The 23932-nt window shown below is 40.6% G+C and overlaps 1 protein-coding gene across 1 annotated transcript in view; it reads right to left on the reverse strand.

Moving 5' to 3' along the window:
* pdhx (pyruvate dehydrogenase complex component X) overlaps positions 1-23932 on the reverse strand; it is a 257338-nt gene that overhangs the window by 110437 nt on the left and 122969 nt on the right. The window contains exon 6 of the mRNA XM_063062249.1: positions 23756-23924. Coding sequence (XP_062918319.1) covers positions 23756-23924 — 169 coding nt within the window. The remainder of the gene's footprint in view (positions 1-23755; positions 23925-23932) is intronic.

Consider the following 23932-nt stretch of genomic DNA (forward strand, 5'->3'; position numbering starts at 1 on the left):
TTACCAATTCTGACTTGCTGCGGTCTGCTGTGTGAGAAAGTCCATGATCATTGGGCTGCTCGCATACCTTATGTATATGGATGGTGTCTCTGCCAAACAACAGGAGAATCTCAACAGAAGAGTCAACTGGGGGAATCTGTTCAGCTAGGTCCTTAAGATGTGAATGGCCATGTGCAGCTTTAGGAGTTGGGATTTCATCACTGTTGTTGAGAATATGGTCGTACTTAATGAGGGTTGGCAAGGGTAAGCAGGCCTCCCCTTCTACTGACTCCATGACAAATCCACTGGGCCTTCTTCTGGCAACTTCTGATGTTCCATAACATGTCTTTACAGTGTACGGGGAAGCAGAACTTTGAATATTGAATGTGTCAAATACTGCTGATTTTGCCAATAACATGTTGATCTGATCAGCCAATATCACATATGCCTTTATTTTCTGTTCAGGACGTCTTTCTGGGTGGATGCTAGTCAGTCATTATTTTGCAGCAGGACTTACCTTGGAACCCTTTCCCACATACCTCTGTGCATTAGGAAATTGCTACATCTGATGGATGCTCAGCTGCCTCCCTGCTGTGTTCTGCTGTGGTGTGCTGGAACCAGTAATAGCCTAAGGTGATGACCCTGCATGAAGTGCTGATATGTGCTGGTCACGTTTGTACTCAGTGCAGTGTACAATAGCTTCACAATGTTTGTTTGGTGTGCTGTTAAAGCTCAACATTTGAAACATAATGAGCACCCCTTTAGGAAGCGTCTTCAAACTGTGAGCAGTTTTTCTCTGAATCCTCTGCATTTCCTGAAGGGGTGAGGTTTCCTATGTATTGGACATTGTCTACTAGGATTCATGATGGAGTTTTCTACTTCAGTTTTGTTGACAGTGGCAGGGGTTTTAGTTTTCCATGCTTTTGCTGGAGACCTCTCTTTGAATGAAGCGTTACCAAAAGTTGACAGCATAAAATGAAGGTAACTTTGCATTTCTGCATGGCAGCAGATAAAGGATGAAAATGGCAGATAGTTTTATACCTGAAAACCTTTAGTTATCCACTGTTTTTGCACATTGTTTAGTAGTTTTTCCACTATAGGGTTTATTCTACTTGCAGAGTCCAAAAAACTCAGTCCTGGTAGGTAACCCTCATTTTTTTTAAGCAACTTGCAGGTCCGACAACAGACCTGTGAGCTCCTGCAGCTTACATGGTTCTTTGTGAGAGAGCTTTGGAAAATGATCATGTTTGCTGAAGAGAGTTTCTTCGACTGTCTCTGGAGAGTAATAGCATTTGTCCACCCTCTGCCACAGCATTTGCAAACCTGTAGCTGGATTGCACTGCCTTAAACCTTTATTGATTCCACTTGGGATCAATGAAGTATTTATTATTATTAATTATGTTGTAGAGATTCCCCAAGCCACTTTTAGAGAAGGTCTAACTCTTTGCTAGGTTTGAGATTTAGCCCTTCCACAGCATTGTGAAAGATTGGCTTCCAAGATAGATAACAGGCAGACCGGGTTGTCGAACACTTATAGTCCTGCTCTGATTAGGTCTCGACAAATCAGATACTGAATAAAATCTAATGCAGCTCCTGAATGAGGGCATTGTGCAGACTGGTTTGCCAGATGTGTGCTGGGATAGATGAAAACTCAGTTTGTTCATGTCTGCACAAATGGGGTTGGCATCAGTAGCAACTCTTGACTAAGGTTTCTTGCAGTGACATAACTGCAGAAGTGGATGTTGTGGGCCTTTGCTACAGTAGACCTTCACTGTCAATACCTGGACTGTATGAAAGACATGTTAGCTGCGTGGTGTAGACAGCTTATCCTTGTAGAGGTTGAGCTCTGTCTTTTTCACAGCCAGAATGCATTTGGACATATTGTTTATTAAGTTTTTTGGTTGTTGTGATGGCAAAGCATGACTGATTCTGGTTGTAGACTTGCCATTTTCTAAGCCAACAGCTGCTTTACCTCTGCTCAGAAAGCCTCAGCCTCAATTTCTTCCCTGAGCACACTTAATGTAATCTATACATGTGTTTCCTCCATGTCCATGCGCTTTCTCCATTTGCATCTCAACTCTGAGTTCAGCATATGCTGTTCTTATTTTTACTGCTTCTGCTCTGGCGCAGTTTCCTGCTGCAGCTATGCTAGTTGTGGATTCCTTTGAGCTTCACAAAGATGCAATCGACGTGCCACTTTCTGACCTGACTTCCAGGTCTCTAGGATTAACGTTGCTTGGGTCAGAAGCTGACATTGTCATGTACTGCGTTCAAATGTGTCTCCAGTCCGTGGGTGATGCCTTTGAAGAAATGGTACTTTTCACTCTACTGGCCTCGCAGTGTATATATACAAAGCTATGCAGTACATTAAATACCTTATCAAAAATCACCCGAGATGGAAGCTTCCTTCAGGATTTTTAAATGAGATCTAACTCGCGAAAAGATATTGCTAGTTCAAGGGCAATTACGGACGAAGGCAGATGTCTTTCCATAGTGTGCTTCAAAATTAAATCCAAATTAACCCTTGCAGAAAACTATATAAAAACAGTTTATGTACTGGAAGTAATGTCCATACAAAATGAACTGAGCCTCCAGAGGCCAGAATAGTAGTCTTAAAATCAGAGTGTTACTTACAACATAAAAGATAAACAAGATACTGTACCAGTTCAATAAATGCAACAGATAAATATTTTCTGTACTTTTTCCATTCTGATGCACACTTAACATGTCAGACTACATGTCAGTTAGCAGGCATCAGCTCAACCACTCGGCCCAGACTGAACTCCTGTCCACATTACTTATACTGCCCTCTCAAGGATGATATGTGATGCAGAAAAGTAGGCAAGGGCAATACAAATTCAGCCTTGCCAGGAACATCCACATTTAGTCATCCTCTGCATCTGCAGAAGTTTAGGAAATGTATATGCTGGTAGATATTGAGTGTGTTGGAAAATACGCAGTTATGAAGTACAGCTAAAAGATTGAACAATTCATGCTTAATAAATAACGAAAAAAATGTTACACTCAGTAGAGTATACTTTTCCTGCGGAATGAAGCACTGTCCATCTACAGTGTTCAGAATGATTTATTTTCACGACAGATATTTTTATTAATTAGATCTACGTTGGTGAAATTTTGCTAAGGATGTCAGTAAGCCTTTGGAAATATCCAAACTTTACAAAAGAGAGGCATTCTAAAACAGAACCTGAGCAGATATCTACCATATGATGATGAACACTTTAATATTTTATAGAACAGTGTACTGATAGCAACTAAGTAGAAATTACATGCAAAGTTAGAAATATCAATTGACAATTGATGGGCAATGTTTAGTTGCTATCAGTACACTGTTCTATAAAATATTAAAGTGTAGATGTTCATCTCGATGGGCACAGTAATAGTAGAAGAAAAACATCATATTGCTTTTCTAAAATAATCCAATGAGTTTTAGGGTATCAAGAGAATGAGTTGATTAACTGCCTCAGCCTTTGCTGTGATGGTTTAAGGAAATTTCTTAATACGTTAATATTATCCTCCATTGTAACCTGGGCGTCCTTAATCTGGAAAGTGGAATGCTCTTCGCTCTCCTGAATCTGCCAGTTTATACAGACTAATTATGTAAGACCTCTATATTGCTTTGTATAAGTTGGGTATCATACATTTGTGGTATGTCTGTTTTCCAGACATCCTTCAGATTTTGCAGCTTATCATTGTTGTGAAGTATTTTTATTACCAAAGTTCCTACATTGCTTTGGTGAAATTTGTGGTAAAACTGAAGTCTGTCTTTTATGTCATTGACAGTAAACAAGTTTCCCTGAGAAGAAAGCATAATAAACCCTCACCTAAAAATCTAATTAATCATTGTTGTGCCACTTTTATAGCATAGTCCCGGGAACTAGCCAGGTCATACTGGAGTGAGTGACATCTCTGAAAGTCTTTAAACAGGTCAACCTGCCACACATTTTCTGTAGAACAAAAAACAGTACAGCACGCGACTCACTTCCACTGACCACGTCTACTCTACATCTCTCCATTGCCTGCATGTTCATGTGCCTATCACAAATTTTGTTAAATGCCATTATCTTATCCGCTTCCACCACAACACCTGTCAACATAAGACCATTAGACAAATGAGCGCAAATAGACCATTTGGCCTATCAAGTCTGCTTTACCATTCAATCACGGCTAATTTATTTTCCCTATCAATCCCATTTCCATGCCTTCTTCCTCTAACCTTTGATACAGTAGGTCCCGTGTTAAAAAAAACTTTGCTTGCACACCTCCATTAAATTTCCATAATTCAACTTAAAGTTATACCCTCTTTAATTTGACATTCTACTTTGGGGAAAATGATTCTGTCTACCATTATCCATGCCTTGCATAATTTTATGAACTTCTATCAGACCTCCCCTCTAAAGAGAAAACAATCTAAGTCTGTCCAACTTCACCTCACAGTTAATACACTCTAATGCAAGCAGCATCCTGAGAAACCTCTTCTGCACCCTTTCCAAAGCGTCCACATCCTTTCTGTAATGGGGCAAGCGCAGTTACACACACTACTCCAAGTGCAGCCTAACCAAAGCTTTTATACAGTTGCAACATGACTTTCTGGCTCTCATGCTAATAGGTTCCAATTAAATTTAAAATAATTATTGGTTTGTAATCAGTTTTAGTTTCCTTCTTTTAAAACTGTGCAACCTCATATTCTCTTCATTTAATTCTGAAATACTTCTCAAAGTAACTTTAGCAAGAGAAAATTTTGATGCTTTTTAATTCCTGCCATACAGGTATTTTATCCAAATTAGTCAGATATGACAATTGAAAATTTCTTGGATTTAATATCTATGCAACTAAGTACTAATAAGAACACAGGCTCCAGTCATAAAAGGAGCCTAGGTATTTCACGTTCAAATGTAAAACTTGATGGCTAAGTGACTGACAGGTCTAAAGACAAGAATACAAAAAGCCCATCTCAATGCATTGGAAAAAAATTAAGGGTTGAGGAAAGTTCATCTGTCAAGTTACTTTAGGAAACATTCTATAATTACATGAAGGAAATGTAAGCCTATGTAATTTCCATGAGGACTGCCTGTAGCTTTCACAGTTGTTTACAGACATACAATGCAAATGATGTCAACTACACTACAATTTAGTATTACATCACTTTCTGTTGGAGAGCTTGTAACCACAATGGAGCACTTGCTCCTCCAGAGTTTGACCCTAAACTGCTATGCTTCGCCAAACACTTCCTGAAGAGTGTTAACTTAACCAAAAAACCTACAATAATGAGCCTCATACACAAAATGTTGCAAACACTGATGGGCTTGTATGGCTAACTCAATCTTTTGCTGATACATTCAGCATTTTCATGGATCCTACACGCATATAAACATCTGTTCTATACTTGATAGTGGAAAGATGCAGAAACCAAGAGTAGCTATAGAGTGGGCTTTCACTTTTCCAGTTTTGATTGGAACTTCCTTAATGTAGGGTAGGGGATCTTGAAACAGTATGTGGAGAGTCCAACTAGAGGGAAATGAGCCAAGCTGGGTTACAAACATCAGCGGTTAAACATTTTAAGAATAGTGACCATAACTCATTATGTTTTAAGATAGTTATGAGTAAGTATAAAATTGGATCTTATGGGAAGGCATTAAATTGGGGGAGAGCAAATTATGACAGAGTAAGACTGGGGCTACGGGTGTTGATTGGGAGCAGCTGCTGTCAGACAAGTCCACTCCTGACATGAGGGTCTTGTTTAAATATCATTTGAGCAGAGTTCAGGATTGGTACACTCTGGTAAGGAATAAGGACAAGGATGGTAAGGTAAGGGAACCTTGGATGACCTGAGAGAGGAAATAAAAGGAAGCTAAAATAAAACTATTGTAGATTATAATGAAAACACGAAAATGCTCAAGTAAGCGATTAGGTCAAAAGGGACCATGAAATGACCCTGGTATGCAGGATCAAGGAGTATCTCAAAGCATTTTATACATAAGAAAAATGTGGATAACTAAGGAGTGGGTAGGTCCACTCAAGGGTAAAGGAGGGAATTTGTGCTTTGAGTGAAAGCAAGTGGCCAAGATACTAAGAGTACTTTGATTGCCATTTATATTCAGAACTGGGTTGTCCAAATAACTCAGAATAGGAGTGGAAGGCTTGTATTCTGGCTGGAGGTCCATGACCAGTGGTGTCTCACAATGAGTGGTGCTGGGACCTCTTTTGGTTATGATATTCAGTGGATTCCCATTAACTCGGCCATTGGTAATCAGAGCAGCCGCATATTTGGGATAATTTGTGAAGAACAAAACTTTATCGAAAATAGCTGCGATTCCCTTTGTTAAACCACTTAAATGGGGCAGGAGACTGTTGTTGAAGTTTCTAACTAGAGTTCGTTGGGTGCCCTGTGTGTGTGGCTGCCAAATACTACACTGTGCTTAGAGCGAACAATTTTTAAATAGCAGCAGCTGTGTGTGTTTGTGTTCAAAAACCAGTGATTTTTTTTGTCACTGATAGTGAGAAATAAACAGCAAGACAATGCACTACTTCAACAAGTTAGGAACTATGAAGAATTTGAAGGTATTGACAATCATCTTGAATGTTACAATGAAAATGAAGATTTGGAGAATACAACTGCCAAAATCATTGTATGAAGCCAGTCCATTATCTGAACTAGTTACCTGTGCTGATTTTGTTCATAGTCAATCAAATGAACACGGCAGTGTACAGTGCAAATGAATTCCTCCATTGATAACTATTAGAAATGACAGTTTTATAGTACTGTAGTAATATTGTTAGTAGTCTAATTTGTTCTGTAATTTATCTGTTGGCAGAATCTCAGATGGTGATGAGAGGGCATACAGGAGTGAGATACACCAGCTAATTGAGTGGTGTCACAGCAAGAATCTTGCACTCAACATCAGTAAGACCAAAGAGCTGATTGTGGACTTCAGAAAGGGTAAAATGAGGGACAACAAACCAATCCTCATAGAGGGATCAGAAGCGGAGAGAATGAGCAATTTCAAGTTCCTCGGTATCAATATCTCTGAGGGTCTAATGTGGTCCCAACATATCAACGCAGCTATAATAAAGGCAAGACAGTGGCTATATTTCGTCAGGAGTTTGAGGAGACTTGGTGCGTCACCTAAAACACTCGAAAATGTCTACAGGTGTATCATGGAGGCTGCATCACCATCAGGTATGGGTGGGGGGCTACTACACAGGATCGAAGTAAGCTGCAGACAGTTATAAAATTAGTCAGCTCCATCATGAAGCAGTGCCTCAGCAAAGTGGCTCCCAGCAACAAAAACCCCCACTACCCAGGAGATGCCCTCTTCTCATTGTTACCATCAGGAAGGAGGTACAGAAGCCTGATGGCATACACTCAATGATTCAGTAAGAGCTTCTTCTTCTCCGCCATTTGATTTCTAAATGGACAGTGAACCCATGAACAGTACCTCACTACTCTTTCTTTTATTTATTTTGCACTGTGTATATATACACATACACACTGTGATTAAGTTTTTCCCCTATAGTTATCATATATTGCATTGTACTGCTTCTACAAAGTTAACAAGTTTCACAATATACTCCAGTGATATCAAATCTGATTGAGTTGAATAAATAATGTTAATGAGATAAATGGTAGTTTGTCTTTTTAAAATACATTTTTAACTAAACTCAGATGCACATTAGAACTGATTCATTACAACACTGTAATTCAATTCTTTATTAATTTTTTAAAAAATGACAAAAGTTCATTCTAAACAAAACTTAAAACTTTTTAAGAGCAGCCGCCATTTTAGTAAACATTCAATCACCCAATGAAAGCGCTTTACATGCGCTCTGAGACACTTACAGCCAATCACTAATAGTCCATGCTCTGCCTCTCTGGCTCCCTCACTAATTTACTCCACTTTTCCACCCATAATGCCTGGAAAGCAGCTTGCAACTTACAATGATGGTTACGTCCACACTAGACCGGATAAATCCGTAACCAAAGCTTTTTCTCTTCATTTTGACCCTCTGTCCACATTGAAATGGCATTTTCCTCCCCCGAAAACAGAGCTTTTCAAAAACGCTCTCCAGAGTGTTTAAATCTGAAAACGCCAGTTGGGCATTGTAGTGTGTACAGGGTAACCAGAGGTCTTTAAAAACCTGTCGTTCCTTTCATCGGTGAAGAGACTATGGCTGTAGCAAATGTTTCCAGGGTGACCCCTCTGTGGGAGTGGGGAAGATGTTGGTGGGGCCACCTGGGGGTCTGTGTGTCCGTATGTGTAGCTATTGTAGTGGCAGTGAGGCTGGTATTGTGGTGGTGAGAAGTACTGGAAGGAGCCATCATATTCCTCATCATTGCAAATCCCTCTGCAACAAAGTTAGTCAGTTTTTCAATGTTCGTCATCAGCCGGGTCATATTGTCCATGAACTCCCTCTCGATTGCCTCCATATGCTCCAGTATTTGTTTTTTTTAGTTTTAAGTCCTCCTGCGCGACAGCCAACAACTGTCTGTCGTTTGGTAATTTCCTTTTAAGTTTTTCTAGTCTGGACAAACACGCACCAAGTATACCGTTTCCTTTTCGCTTGTTTTCTGTAGATGTGTCCTGCATATGCCCAGTAGGAGAAGATTCACCCAAATACTCGTTCTAATGTGGACGGAGGTATTTTCAAAAATGTCTGGTGTGGACGCTTATTGCTTTTACACGAAACCAACGTTTTCAAAATTATCTGGTCTAGTGTGGACGTAGCCTAAGTTGTCTAAGAAAAGTATCAACATGGATGCGAAACTACAAGTAATATGGTGTGAGGATGTTAATGATAGGGATGTTGAAGAGTAACTGCATTCTCATGGTGAGAACCTTAATGACGAAGAGCTTTGAGAACTGGCAGAGCAACCCATCCTGGCGAATCTGAGGACATGAATGGAGAAGAGGAAGCACCAGCAAGAAACCTCACAACAAAATTCCTCAGCACTGGCACCACCACAATCACACAATTCATGGACCAGTTCATCGATAATGACCCTGACTGGGAGTGAAGCAATAAGGCAAAGCGAGGTGTTCTCAACATGATTTCCTGGTACTGAGAACTGCTTCATGAGAGGAAACGTAAGAAGAGGCAATCAAATCTCGACGCCTACTTGAAGAAGAAGCCAAAGTTAGAGGAGGACCCACAGCCTGGTCTCTCCTCTAAAATGTAACCACCACTCGCTTCCCTCCGCTGATGCTGCTCCACAGATGTGCAGGTTAGCCCTATCTGCATGTTTGTTATCGCATGAATTAATGTGTATATATAAAATAATATATCATATATCTTGGGTTTGAATTTTTTAAAATCAGGCACAGTTGTCCATTTATATAATGTTATTATGACCCCAGATAGCACTGATTTACATAATGCTCCACCTCCGAGGAGCACATCCTCAGCATTAAGTGAGGTCTGAAAGAATTTCCATGAAACTTTGGCTAATTGGGACAGCTGATTAATTGGATCAAAACACACTGGTCTCGATATGTCCCGATTAACCGGAATCCACTGTGCATCAAAGATCTGGATGAAAATGCAGATAGGTAGAGAAGCAAGTTTGTGGATGACACCAAGATTACTGGAGCTGTGTTCAGTATAGAAACTATCAAAGAATACAGCAGGATATAAATTAGCTACAGATATGGGCAAATTTGTGGCAGATGGAGTTTAATCTGGGCAAGTGTGAGGTGTTGAATTTTTGGAGGTCAAATGAAAGGAGAAAGTATTCAGTTAATGGTAGACCCCTTAATAGCATTGAGATACTGAGGGATCTTGGGGTCCTGGTCAACAGTTCACTGGGAGTGGCTATACAGGTAGATAAGAAATAAAGAAGCTGTATGGCATGCTTGCCTTCATTGGTAAGGGTGTTGAGTACCAGAATAAGGAAGTTATGCTGCAGCTATATAAAACTTCAATCAGACTGCACTTTTATAATTGTCACCCATTAGCCACCACAAAATGTAATTTTCATAAATAGTAATGATATGAGTTGCATCACCCAAGAAACAAATCTCAAACAAAACCAATAGCTTCTCAAATATTACACTGTATTCTAAACTCTGATAATATACAGGTTTCTTTTAGTCATTTCAAATAATTGCTACAGAGGTTAAACCAGACAATGCAAGGTTATATTTGATATCTATTACCTATCAACTCTGGGGTCCTTGTTCCATCAAACCACATTAGCTTTGTTTCATCTCTTAAGAAACTTGCTTTACCCTCCTTCTACTGTTGTGTGTATATATCTTTGCTACTCACTGACATTTGTAATTCATAATGTCATGTCTCTAACTTTTCAGCTCATTCTCTGTTATACCATATATATGTGTTCTCAAAAAACTTTCCACAGCCTTTGACTGCAATGCTCTTTCAGTCTCATCCTATAACTATAACTTATCCATTCCTTGTCGTCTTAACCAATGTCCATGTTTTTCGTCTCCTAATTCAATCCTTTACGACAGGGTCTTTTAATTGATTTTGTTTTGTTATGAGATTATGCCATACTGTAATATATCCCTATCAGAGGATATTCTCTATCTTTATTTTAAACACTGATTAGATTCCAAAATTCCCCGTTTTTATGGACAAAACTCAAGTTATAGTTTAGTTCCTCTGTTCTGCACATTACTGGATTGCTTTTCCACACATATTCCATGACCAGCATAATATTCTTCAGATAACACCTGCCAAACTGGCATCAAACATTCCAAAGGAGCCCAAACAGTTCTGTGCAATATCTGTACTATATTCACGTAATAAGAAACAGTTCAACCCAATGCATTTCATATCATAGTCGGGGATTTCAATCAGGCTTGTATGAAGAAATCCCTGCCCAATTACCATCATCATATAACCCGTAGCACCAAAGGTCCCAATCACACTAGACCACTGCTATAATTAGATGAGGAATGCCTACTGTTCCATACCCAGACCACAGTTTGGGAAATCTGATCAGCTGGCTGTCTGTCTCCTACCTGCATACAGGCAGTGGCTAAAGAATAAGGTTCCAGAGATTAGGGCAACAAAGAGGTGGTTGTGGGAGGCAGAGGAGTGGCTGTGGGATTACCTTGAGTCAGTGGACTGGGCCATGTTCAAGGACTCATCTGTGGATCTGAATGAATACACCATGGTTGTCACATACTTTATAAAAACAGTTGTAGCCGAGTGTGTCCTCATAATCATTTCCAGAGTCAACTAGAAGCCCTGGTTGAACCATGAGATCCACAATCTGCTGAGGGCCAAATCAGAGGCACTCATGTTTGGTGACCATGTAAGTTACAAGAGGTCCAGGTACAATCTCTGGAAAGACATCTAATGGGCAAAGTGGCAGTTCCAGACCAAACTTAAATCAATGATGGATGCTTGATAGTTGAGACAAGGCTTGAATACTGTCACTTACTACAAAGTGAAATCAAGAAATGTAGGCGACAAGAGGGCTTAGCTTCCAGATGAGCTCAAGGCCTTCTATGTTCACTTTGACTGTCAAAACATGGAGGAACCATCACAAACCCCCACAGCCCCCAGTGATCCTGTGACTTCAGTCTCTGAGGCTGACCTGAGTATATCCTTTAGGAAAATGAACCCACAGAAAGCATCTGGCCCAGAGGGCGTACCTGGGTGAGTACTAAAGAACTGCACTGACCAACCGGCTACAGTATCCTGAGATCTTTAACCTCTTGCTTCTGCAATCTGTGATACCCACCTGCTTCAAGCAGGCTTAAATTATATCAGTGTCAAAGAAAAATGTGGTAACTTCCCTCAGTGACTTATCCATTAGCACTTACATGAACAGTGATGAAGTGTTTTGAGAGGACAGTACTGAAACATATCAACAGGTCCATGGTAGATGCTATCTCACTAGCTCTTTACTCAACCCTGGAACATCTAAACAGCAAAGGTGCAAACATCAGGATACACTTTATCGACTACAGCTCGGGATTCAATACTATCATCCTCTCAAAACTAATCAATAAGCTTCACTACATTTCCTGCAAGGTCAAAAGCATGGTGTTCAGAACCACATACAATACTCTAGCTATGGTCTAATCAGGATTCTGTATATTGAAAAGTTTCTGTTCCTTGCATTTCAATCTCCTAAATAGAACAGCCACTGTCTCATCAGTTGGATTGTCTCTGTAACAATCCACAATAGTTCAATAACCTTATTTCACTATATTTGGATTTCCTGCCCTCGCTGCATCAACTATTTAGGTTTTCATTGTCTTCATTACTATCCCATTTTCTCCATGTTACTTTCTACTTTGCTCCTTTTCAATTGATGGTAACCTTATACATTCTTGTAATGCCTGATTGAATTTATATAATTCAGGAATCATTCTCATCCTTCAACTGCATTTGATTACTTGCTAGTTTCTCTCTCTCTCTCACTGCAGTCAATTCCTTCCTCATTCCTTCAAAGTTAGTTGTTTAATAGCCAAAAACCACCAATGGATCTTCCTTTTTCCTGTTCCTGATCTTGAGTTATAACCTTTCAAGAGGAACTTCCCCTAACCACCAGATCATTATTCTTGTTTTATTACACCATCAAATTCTTCATTACACAGTCCATATCAGGTTGAAAAAACAGGCTTAGATATTCTATTGCAGTTGCAATATTTATATGCAAAGGAGAATCTTTTTTGAAAAACTAACAACGAAGCATGTTTGACACTTAGTTCTACAAAGTAATTAGCTTTTTTCTACTGGGTATTTTGTGCACATCACACACTAACATAAAAGAGACCTAATGCAACGTCTATTCAATTGTGCATGAACTCTCAGTCTCATGCATATAATTTTAGAGGAGCGGGCCCATGCGAAGGATATCTGCTAGCAGGTTCAATGCACATTTCCACATAGTGGAGAATTTGTAACACACAAAGATTTAGGAAAATGTGCCAAGTTATTACTATTTTCTCATTTCTGTCTCCCAATTTATACACCATGTGGAGAATTCAATGGTCCCAATCACTGCCTTGATTGAAATACATGATTCACACCAAGTTTAAACCAATATCATACAGAATTATCACATTGTTTCTTTTAAATATTTTCATCTTTGAATATAATGCTGATAATTATAGCATATAGAGGTAATATATGAACTAAGCAAAGAAAAACGGATTTGATAACTCCCTAACAGCTTCGATACTGGTGCCAGACTTGGTTGATTGCAGCACTTTTCTGAATCAGAGGGCTGTGTGTTCAAAGCTCACTTGGAATTTGAGTTTGAAATTCAGTCTATTAACTGGTGACATGTTGAAATTGGAGGAGATTTTTTATGGGGGGGGGGTGAAGAAGGAAGGTTAATTTTTAGCCCAATCTGCTTTTCCAGTCAGGTGGCATTATTTACTTTAAAAATTGGAGGCACTCTTCTTGTTCCATTGCCCATTACTTATTTGTCAATCAATATCATTAGGGAAAAAAGTTTAATTTTATCACATTACTATGGGCAAAGAGACTGTTATGCTGCTGCATTATAGAAGAGTTTAACCTCAAAATTTACTTATATACAAGAAAATGACTCTGGAGCATCTCAAGGGTGTAAGACATGTTACTTAACTATAAGTCTGTCCTTAAACTAAATATAGACAATCAAGTAACCAATTTTACATAACACCAGCATACAGTTAAGAGAAATGACCAAGGAAAATTAATATATTAAATTTCTATAGATAGAACGATCCTTCAGTAATTACAAGGTCCACTATTATTTTTATTTAAGAGAATTACAGGAATTTAATCAAAATATAGCCCTGATCCAAGAATAATATTCTCTAGGAAGAGAGTCAAATATTTACAGGACTGATTTCATTGGGGATGTATACCAGCAGGAATAAATGGATTTTCTTTCTTAAAAGTCAATTATTGTCACCCTAACTGTAAATCAACGTAATATTTATCCTGTTTTGAAATCTATATAGGCCTAGAACATACAGGTAAATGATTACTTATTTTAGAGTCATAGTCAGAGTTGTACAGTGCATAAACAGGCCCCTAGCCAAGCATCTCCACACAAACTATTATGTCCATCTACACTAATCCCACGTTAAAACTAACCCTTCTGTCTTGCCTATTCATGCACCTTCTTAAGTGTCTCTTAAACAGTGATGGTATCTGATTCCAGCACCTCATTCAGCAAATTCCAGATAAAAACCACTATGTCAAAAAAACTTCCCCCTGAACTCTGCTTTGAATTTAAATCTATGCCCTTTCTTATTAATATTAATATTAAAATCATTGTCTCATTTTTACTGTGTACTATACCAGCAGTTATGGTCGAAATGACAATAAAAAGTGACTTGACTTGACTTGATTCTGAAAGATTTCAATGATTTATCCTATTTAAACCTCATAATCTTCTACATCTTTATCAGGTCATCCCTCAGCCTCTATCAATCCAGGCAAAACAAGTCCAGCTGATCCACTCTTTTCCCCATGACTGAGTCCTCAAGTCTAGATGTGAATCTGCTCTTGCACTCCCTACAGCGCAAACACATCATTCCCAGACATCCCACCCTGCAAAAACTCATTTCAGGGAGGTAGCACCCCCTCCCCCCCACAACACCATATCCCCCGCCCCGTCGACCTCCAAGGGTGTATGTAATACTTTCTTTAGTGATTTTGTCTAATCTGTAAACCAAGTTGGGTACATGCAGCAAATGTGACATTAAAATATGTCCTGACGAAGGGTCTCGGCCTGAAACGTCGACTGCACCTCTTCCTATAGATGCTGCTTGGCCTGCTGCGTTCACCAGCAACTTTGATGTATGTTGATTAAAATATGTACTTATGTTATATTATCATGTTTATTCTATTACAACTTTAAGCAAGTCTACAGGGAGTTTGGCCTCATCACGTAGGACATCAATAGCGTAGCTCCTTAACAGCTAGCCAGCTAGTTTAAATAACGTTAGCTATGCTGTAATGACACCTGCTAAACTCACCAACATGTCTTTTACATTTTAACCCACCATGGGCAATAGGAAAGTCACTGTTGCAAACAGTGCAGCCAGCAACACTGTCATTATTTTTGATGTTGACTGTAAAGCCCGCCCACAGAGAAAACTGATAGGTCTACTTAGCAGGGGTCCCCAACATTTTTTGCACCACAGACCAGTTTAATAGACAATATTCTTGCGGACCGGCCGGGCGCGGGGGTGAGGGGCAGGTGTTAATCACGACCGGAATATAGGTGATAAGTCAATAGCATCATAACATTTTAAGTAACGTTTGGATATTAAACACACAGCGCATATTTTCCCCGTATGAACATATAAAATCATTGCAACACACCAATATCGCTGAATCAGTGGGAGCCCTGGGCTTGTTTTCCTGCAACAAGACGGTCCCATCGAGGGGTGAGGGGAGACAGCAAAAGTCGAAGGGGGTTCCTTATGTCCAGTCTATTCCGCAATTTAGTTTTCGTTGCATTCATTGCAGAAAATTCCACTTCGCAGCGATATGATGTTGGAAATGGAAGCAACGTTTTCAGTGCTTTCGTGGCTAAATATCTCAGGATATTTAGCCTTGACTTTGATCCGGAATGCCGACAGAGATGTTATGTCAAACATACTTTTCAGTCCGCCGTCATTTACAAGCTGGAGGAGTTGATCTCCTTCCCGCGCTGACATGGATGACGCGTGGGTAATGACCTGGCGTGCGTTCAAGTTCAACAGTGCGTGACAGGGAATGAGGAAAGGTGCAAACGACTCATATCATAGAAACATAGAAACATAGAAAATAGGTGCAGGAGTAGGCCATTCGGCCCTTCGAGCCTGCACCGCCATTTATTATGATCATGGCTGATCATCCAACTCAGAACCCCGCCCCAGCCTTCCCTCCATACCCCCTGACCCCCGTAGCCACAAGGGCCATATCTAACTCCCTCTTAAATATAGCCAATGAACTGGCCTCAACTGTTTCCTGTGGCAAAGAATTCCACAGATTCACCACCCTCTGTGTGAAGAAGTTTTTCCTAATCTCGGTCCTAAAAGGCTTCCCGCTTCCCCTTTATCCTCAAATTGTTTCATATCGCCAAACCATATTGTTTCCTCACGGCCCGGTGGTTGGGGACCACTCTTAGCACGAAGAGAGACCAATCAGGATGCTCGCTTTCCCTCTCCCTCTCAAAAAAATTCTATTTCCGGGATATTGTATATAATTTCCAGGCATCAGGGAGCCACTATCGATATGCGGGAGATTCCCAGATCTTCCGGGAGAGGTGGGATGTCTGCATTCCTCATAGTGTGCTATGAAGAAATGCACATAATTCTTAAGTGCAGTCTAGCCAACATTTTGTAAAGTTGCAACATAGTGTCCCAACTTTTATATTTTGTGCCCCAATCCATGAAAGCAAGCATGCCATCTGCTTTCTTCACTTTTTGCCACTTTCAGAAAACTATGGAATTAGACCTGTAGGTCCCTCTGTTCATCAACATTTGCTTGTGATCTATCATTTACTGTAAATATCCCAGGCCTATTTGACTTCTCAAAATCAATCATTTTACACTTACTGAGATTAAATTACATTCCATCTGCCAATGCTCTATCCAACTTTCCAGACTTAGACAACTTTCCTTGCTATTCACATATTCACAATACCAAAAATTTTCTTGTCATCCACAAACAAACTCTTTATACTACCTACATCCACATACAAGTCATTAATAAATACCACAAACACTGATCTTAGTCAACCAGTCAGATAAAGCAATTTCCTGTCCTATGATCCTCTCGTATCCCCTTTTGCCTATCACCTGTCTAGCTCTTGGCTCCATCCCTCCCCCTCCTGTCTTCTCCTATCATTTTGGATCTCCCCCTCCCCCTCCAACTTTCAAATCCCTTACTCACTCTTCCTTCAGTTAGTCCCGACGAAGGGTCTCGGCCTGAAATGTCGAATGCACCTCTTCTTACAAATGCTGCCTGGCCTGCTGTGTTCACCAGCAACTTTGATGTGTGTTCCACCATTACCCTCTGCCTCTTATCACCAACCCAGTTAAACTTGTCTTGGATCCCACATGCTTTTACATTCTAGACCAGCCTACCACGTTAGACCTCATCAATGCATATCTAAAGTCCATGAAGACAATCAACATGTCTTCAACATTCTTCTTTGTTCTCTACAATAAACTCAAACTAATGAGGCAGGATTTCCCTCATACAAAGCCATGCTGACTATCCCTGGTCAGCCTCCCTCTAATGTACATAATTCCAATCCCTTAGGATTTTCGCCAATCATTTTCTCATGACCGATAAAAGGCTAACTGGCCTATATTCACCCCTGCCGGCCTTCTTAAATAAAGGGTCACCATTCGGTGTCCACCACTCTTCTCTGTCATTTGCGATTAACAAAACTGCAAAAAACCTCCTTTAGGGTCCCAGCTATCTCTGCCTTTGCTTCCCAGAGCAGCTTGGTTTAAATCATCCAGTACTGAGAATTTATTAACCCTTTGGCATCCACCACATCTAACTCCTCCTCAATTCTGAGGATATAGGTACCCGTCCCTGAACTCATGATCTTACCCGTTCTGCTGTGAACACAAATGAGAAGTACTTGTTCAGGACCTTACCCACATTGCTTGGCTTCATGCATACACTACTTTTGTTCCAAAGAGGATCTAGTCTTGCTTTCTTGCACCTGATATACTTGTGGAATATCTTAGGATTCTCTTTTAATTTTACCTGCCAAGGTACTAAGTAAGTGTGGGTGGAAGCCAGAAACAGAAGGGAGCAATCACTTGATTGGGAGCATTCTATAGACCTCCCAACAGCAGCAGATCAGGAAGCAGATTTTGGAAAGGTGCAAAACATAGCAATGTTGTTCTCATAGGTAACTGCAGCTTTTCTAATACTGATGTGCACCTCCTTAGAGCAAAAGGTTTAGATGGGCTAGAATTTGTTAGGGGTGCCCAGGAAGGATTTCTGACACAATGCACAGATAAGCGACCACAGGAGAGGCCATGCTGGATTTGGTACCAGGCAACAAACCTGGGCAGGTGACACATCTTTGGGTGCATGAACATTTCAGAGACGGGGACCAGAACTCCTTGACTTGTACCTTTGCCTTGGACAGGGACAGGAATCGATGGTTTGGGAAGTATTTAACTGGGGGAGGGCAAATTATGATGATATTAGGCAGGAACTTGGAAGTATAAATGAGAACAGATGCACTCAGAGAAATGCACAATGGAAATGTGGAGGTTGCTTCAGGTGCACTTGCATGGGTTCTGGATAGGTTTGTCCCATTGAGGCAGGGAACAGTGAGAAACCATGGTTGACTAGAGATATGCAACAAGTATACTCAAGGATCAGACAGGGCTCTTGAGTTACAAGGTAACAAGGAAGGAACTTAAGAATGGACTTATGAGAGCTAGAAGGGTACATGAGAAGGCTTTAGCGAGTGGGATTATATATGTATGTGGAGAAAAGGAGGGTGACTAGAGTGACAATCAGAGATAAAGAAAGAAACGTGCCTGGAGTCAGAGGAGATCAGGAGGTCCTTAATAAATACTTCAGTATTCACCAGTGAGAGGGACTTTGACGAATGTGAATGTGAATAAGCTAATATGATGGAATATGTTGAAGTTAAGAAAAAGAACATGTTGGAACTTTTGAAAAACATAAGGATAGATAAGTCCTGGGACTGGAGGGGATATACCCCAGGTTACCACGGGAAGCAAGGGAAGTGATTGTTGCACCTTTGGCAATGATCTTTACATTCTCACTAGCCAAAGGAGTAGTCCCAGAGGATTGAAAGGTGGCAAGCAATGTTCCTTCTAATGTGTGCGTGTGTATGTGCGCACACATTCTTTGCTACGAGTGCACAAAGGGTTGTCATTCTCTACTATGTTAAGTATATTTTACAATCGTACACAACCACATTTCCTTTTTCAGTTTCTGATGCGGACAGTGTTGACAACGTAAAGATGCATGAATTCTGAACTGGCTTGCCCAAACCACACAAAGGGTGGTAGTAAATAGAGTGCATTCTGCCTGGAGGTCAATGACCAATAGTGTTCTGCAGGGATCCGTTCTGTGATCCCTGCTCTTTATGACTTTTGTAAATGGCTTGGATGAGGAAGTGGAAGGGTGCAGATAACACGAAGGTCAGTGATGCTGTGGATATGTAAAACGTTGTTGTAGGTTACATTGGGAGATTGGCAGGATGCAGACTGGGCTGAGCAGTGACAGATGGTATTCGATCTGGAGAAGTGTGAAATGATACACTTTGGAAGGTCAAACCTGAAGGTAGAATACAAGGTTAATGGTAGGATCCTTAGCAGTGTGGAGAACAGTGGGTTCTTGGGGTCCATGCCTATAGAACCTTTAAGGTTAACACAAATGTTGATAGAGTGGTTAAGAAGGTGTATGGAGGGTTGGCCATCATTAGTTGTTGATTAAGTTCAATATTCATAAGGTAATGTCTCAATAAAACTCTGGGAGTATTGTGTTTAGTTCCGGTTGCCGAATTATAGGAAGGATGTGGAAGCTTTAGAGAGAGTCCAGAGGAGAGTTGACGGGATGCTGCCTGGATGAGTGAGCTTGTCTCATGAGAATAGGTTGATAGAGATGTGCAAGATGATAAAAAGTCATTGATAGAGTGGACAGCCAGAGACTTTTTTCCTGGGTGGAAATGGGTAATACAAGAATGCATGATTTTCAGGTGATTTAAGGGAAAAAAGAGGGAGGGGAAGTCAGGTGTAAGTTCTTTACACAGAGTATGTGGGTATGTGTATGTGCGTGTAATACCCTGCCAGGGATGGTGGCAGAGTTAGGTATATTAGGAGCATTTAAGAAACTCTTAGATAGGCATATGGAAGAAAAATAAAGGGCTATGGGGTGGGGGGGGAGGGTGGAAAGGTTAGCTTGATCTTAGAGTGGGTTAAAAAATCAGCATAACATCGTGTGCCAAAGGGCCTGTATTGTTTTAAGTTCTATAATTCTTCACGGTCCTTTTGGTGCTCGTAATTGCTCTCTCTCTCTCTCACACACTTTGAATTCCAAAGAAACTTCTTTAATTCCAGTTGCCTCTACCTGCCAGATACATCCTTTTCTCCTGATCAAACCTTCAATACGCTTTGACATCAAAGGTAGACTTTCACACTTACTGGAACTTGCTGGCCTTGAACTCCTATCTTTAAGAGACTCCTAAATATCCACTGTCATTTTACTCACAACAGTCTCCTTTGAATCTACTTTTGCCAGGTCCCCACTTGCACTATTTAGATTAGCCTTCTCCCAATTCAAGATCTGAACTTAAAGACCAACTTTATCGCTTTGCATAGCTACCTTTACCTAGCTATTTGTTCATTGAAAGCAACGTTACAGGTTGTCAAGGTGGCTGTAAAGATGATTTAGCATGCTGGCCTTATCAGTCAGGACATGGTGTATTGGAGAAGGGATATTATGCTGCAGTTTTACAAGTCATTCACGAAGCCTTGGAGTACTGTGTACAGTTTAGTTTACCTTGTTATAGCAAAGATGCAGTTAAACTGGAAAGAGAGCAGAAAAGATTTGCGAAGAGGTTGCTCAGTATACGAGGAGTTAGAGAGAGAGGTTGGCCAGACAAGGTCTTTATCCCTTGGAATGCAGGAAGATTAGGGGTAACCTTACAGAAATGTTTAAAATTATGATAGGCATAGATAAAGTGGACTTTTCCCCCAGGTTGAAAAATCCAAAAAGAGGGATAGGTTTAGGGTGAGAGAGGAAAGATTTAAAAGGGACCTGAGGGGCAACCTTTTTATGAAAAGGTTGCTGAGTATATGGAATGATCTGCCAGAGGGAAGTGGTTGAAGCAGAAACAATGGCATCATTTGAGAGGTTCTTAGACACGTACATGGTGGGGCAAGGGTTAGCGAGATATGATCACAGTTCCCAAGAATTCCCTCACTGACACAGCTACCATCTTCTCAATTTGCTCTCTAAGATACTGCCTGTCAATAGAGGGGCTATGTATAGTATATGTTACCTCAAGAAAACTTCCTTGAACTTACTTAACAAATTCCACCCCATCTAAGCCCTTTGCACTAAGGCAATTCCAGTCAATACAGTTAAAGTTAAAATCCCTCACTAATATAACCATTTTGCTCATATACCCCTCTGTAGATAAGTTTCTGATATATGTGTTCCTCTAATTCCCGTTTACTATAGGAAGACCTTTTGGGTAACCCCACCAAAGTGATCAAACTTCAAAGTAATTTTTTTTATCAAAGTACATATATTTTACCATATACTACACCGAGATTCAGTTTCTTTCACACATTTACAGGGAAAAAGAATCGATTCTACCCATATTGCTTCATTTGCCAATTCTTCCAGTATATCATAGGTACGATCATTATGTTCTCTTAATCAATAATGTAACTCCCCCCCCTTTGCATTTTCCTTTGTCATACCTGAAACTCTTATACCTATTTGTCATTACTACTCAAGAATCTAAGCTAATATGGAATTATAAAAAAATCTGTATGAACCACTTTATAAAAATGCTAAGAGAATGATCAGAGACTCAGAACACAGCTAATAATGGAAAAACCATAGCCATTCCTCTGGTGCCTACCACAAGCTCTGTCCCTTTTGAGGCCAAAGTAGGTAATTACAGCCTTATTGTTACATGTCACTTGCAAATGAGCCCCCAATCTCATATCTGTGCTGTGTTGTTGACAAGTCATCCCCAACGTTATTCCTGACTCAGCTGATCAACTTTAAATCTTCAGTCATTTCTTTGAAATTTTTAGGTGTATGGGGTGTCTAGGGAGGGGTAGCACCTCTGGTTGGGGGCTTGCCCTGCCCTTTTTCAGGGCAGCTCGTCCACCTTTGGTCCCCACCTGGCACTCAGTTCTCATCTGTGGCTCCAAGTAGCTGGAACATGCGCAGCGGCCACACCTCGGTAAACCGTCTCGGCAGACGGGCCAAACCAGGTGAGGGTAGCTGACGGGTCTTCGACCCTCGGTGAGGTAGGGGATCTGCCTATCCCAGCATGTGAAGCCTGGCCATGGGGGATTGAGTGGAAAAGACCAATTAATGGTCCAATGGTCAAGAAGGCAGGCCCAGCAGGCGTTTGTGGAGCACTAAGAGCACGGCAAGGAACTTAGACATCCTGGTCATCCACTACAAGAGGTGGTGATCTCTTTAACCTCACCTGGCAGAAGGCAAAGGCAAACCACTGCTGTAACCGGCCACGAACATGATTTCCCAATATGCCAGAGCGGCGTGCAGGGAAATTGTCCGCTGACTGGAAATTCCAAATGCGACCTAATGATGACGACTATTTGAAAACATTTCAGTTAGCTTTTGTTTTCTCATCTCTACAAGTTTAAAATCTAACCAAAATGCCTAACCTAACAGAATAAGATCTCACTCACCCATCACTACTCGCCGACCTATTCTGGCTTTCAGTTAAACATGCCTTGATTTTAAAATTCTCACCCTTGTTTTCAAGCATACTCACTGTTGCGCCTGCACCTATCTCTGTAATTTTCACCGGCCCTGAGAGTGCTACCTGCACTACTTCAGTTCTGGCATCTTTACATGGCTGATTTTAAGTGCTCTACATTATGTAGCTATGTTTTCAATTGCTTAGGCTCGATACTCAGTATATGAAAGGGAATAGGTTACCGGGAAATAAGTGGGACAATGGGATTGACAAGGTTGTTTAGAGAATTGGTATAGACCCAATGGACTGAAGGGACTACTTCTACAGTATAAGAAAGTCTGTAGGTACTTCTATATTTTGCTTACTTCTTTTAAAAGTGATCCTATCAATTTCCTATGGGAGTCAAATATCATTTGGCCATACTTTTGTGAAAAACATTGGGACCTGTCATATTAAAGGTCATCTACATTCAGAGAAGGTGAAGTGGGTTCCTGGTGTTCAGTTCCTTCATACTAAGACTGCAATGTCAGTTAAAAGACGTATGTCAGATGAATTCCTGTTAGGATTAGGGAGGAAGGGAGGGGAAGAAGGGAAAGTAAAAGATAGAAAAAGAGAGGAAGAGGAAAGGGAAGAGGCAAAGAGAAAGAAATACATTGTAGAGAGCGGCAAAGAAATTTCGTCTCAATAGTCATGGTATAGAAACATAGAAAACAGGTGCAGGAGTAGGCCATTCAGCTCTTTGAGCCTGCACCGCCATTCAGTATGATCATGGCTGACCATCCAACTCAGAACCCTGTACCTGCCTTCTCTCCATACCCCCTGATCCCTTTAGCCACAAGGGCCATATCTAACTCCCTCTTAAATATAGTCAATGAACTGGCCTCAACTCTTTCCTGTGGCAGAGAATTCTACAGATTCACCACTCTCTGTGTGAAGAAGTTTTTCCTCATCTCGGTCCTAAAAGGCTTTCCCTTTATCCTCAAACTGTGACCCCACATTCTGGACTTCCCCAACATCGGGAACAATCTTCCTACATCTACCTTCATGGATTTTTGATGAGTAGTTCAGTGTTTGTTGCAAAGCTAAAAAACATTGCAGTGCAATTTTGCACATTAAAATACCCTTAAATAATCCAGGAAGTATCTCTGTAAGTCTGTATAAAATAGCAGATTTGGGAATGAAGTTACCTATATTATCATTAGTATAATTTGATTGTTGCCTTTGGCCACTGGGTTAATATCAAATACAAATATTTCACTTGCTAGGTTTTTTACATCTTCCGTATCAATGCAAAGCAAGATCTCATGTGGTTAAATAACAAACTTATTAAAATATTTGATCCCATTCTATCAAATTTGATTCATAAAATCTTACCGGAGCCAACGGCTGTCCTGGGATGGAGACTGCTGGAGTGGAAGGTCTATCATATGGAGGGGCACATGGTGCTGGTTGAGGTGCCTTCAAATGAGGCTGAACAGGGGCAGGAGCTGTTGCCATTTGTGCTGACGTGCTGCCTTTTTGCATCAATATATTCAGGGCATCCCTATAAAA

This window comes from Mobula hypostoma, chromosome 11 (genome assembly GCF_963921235.1).
Source record: "Mobula hypostoma chromosome 11, sMobHyp1.1, whole genome shotgun sequence".
NCBI classification, from domain to species: Eukaryota; Metazoa; Chordata; class Chondrichthyes; order Myliobatiformes; family Myliobatidae; genus Mobula; species Mobula hypostoma.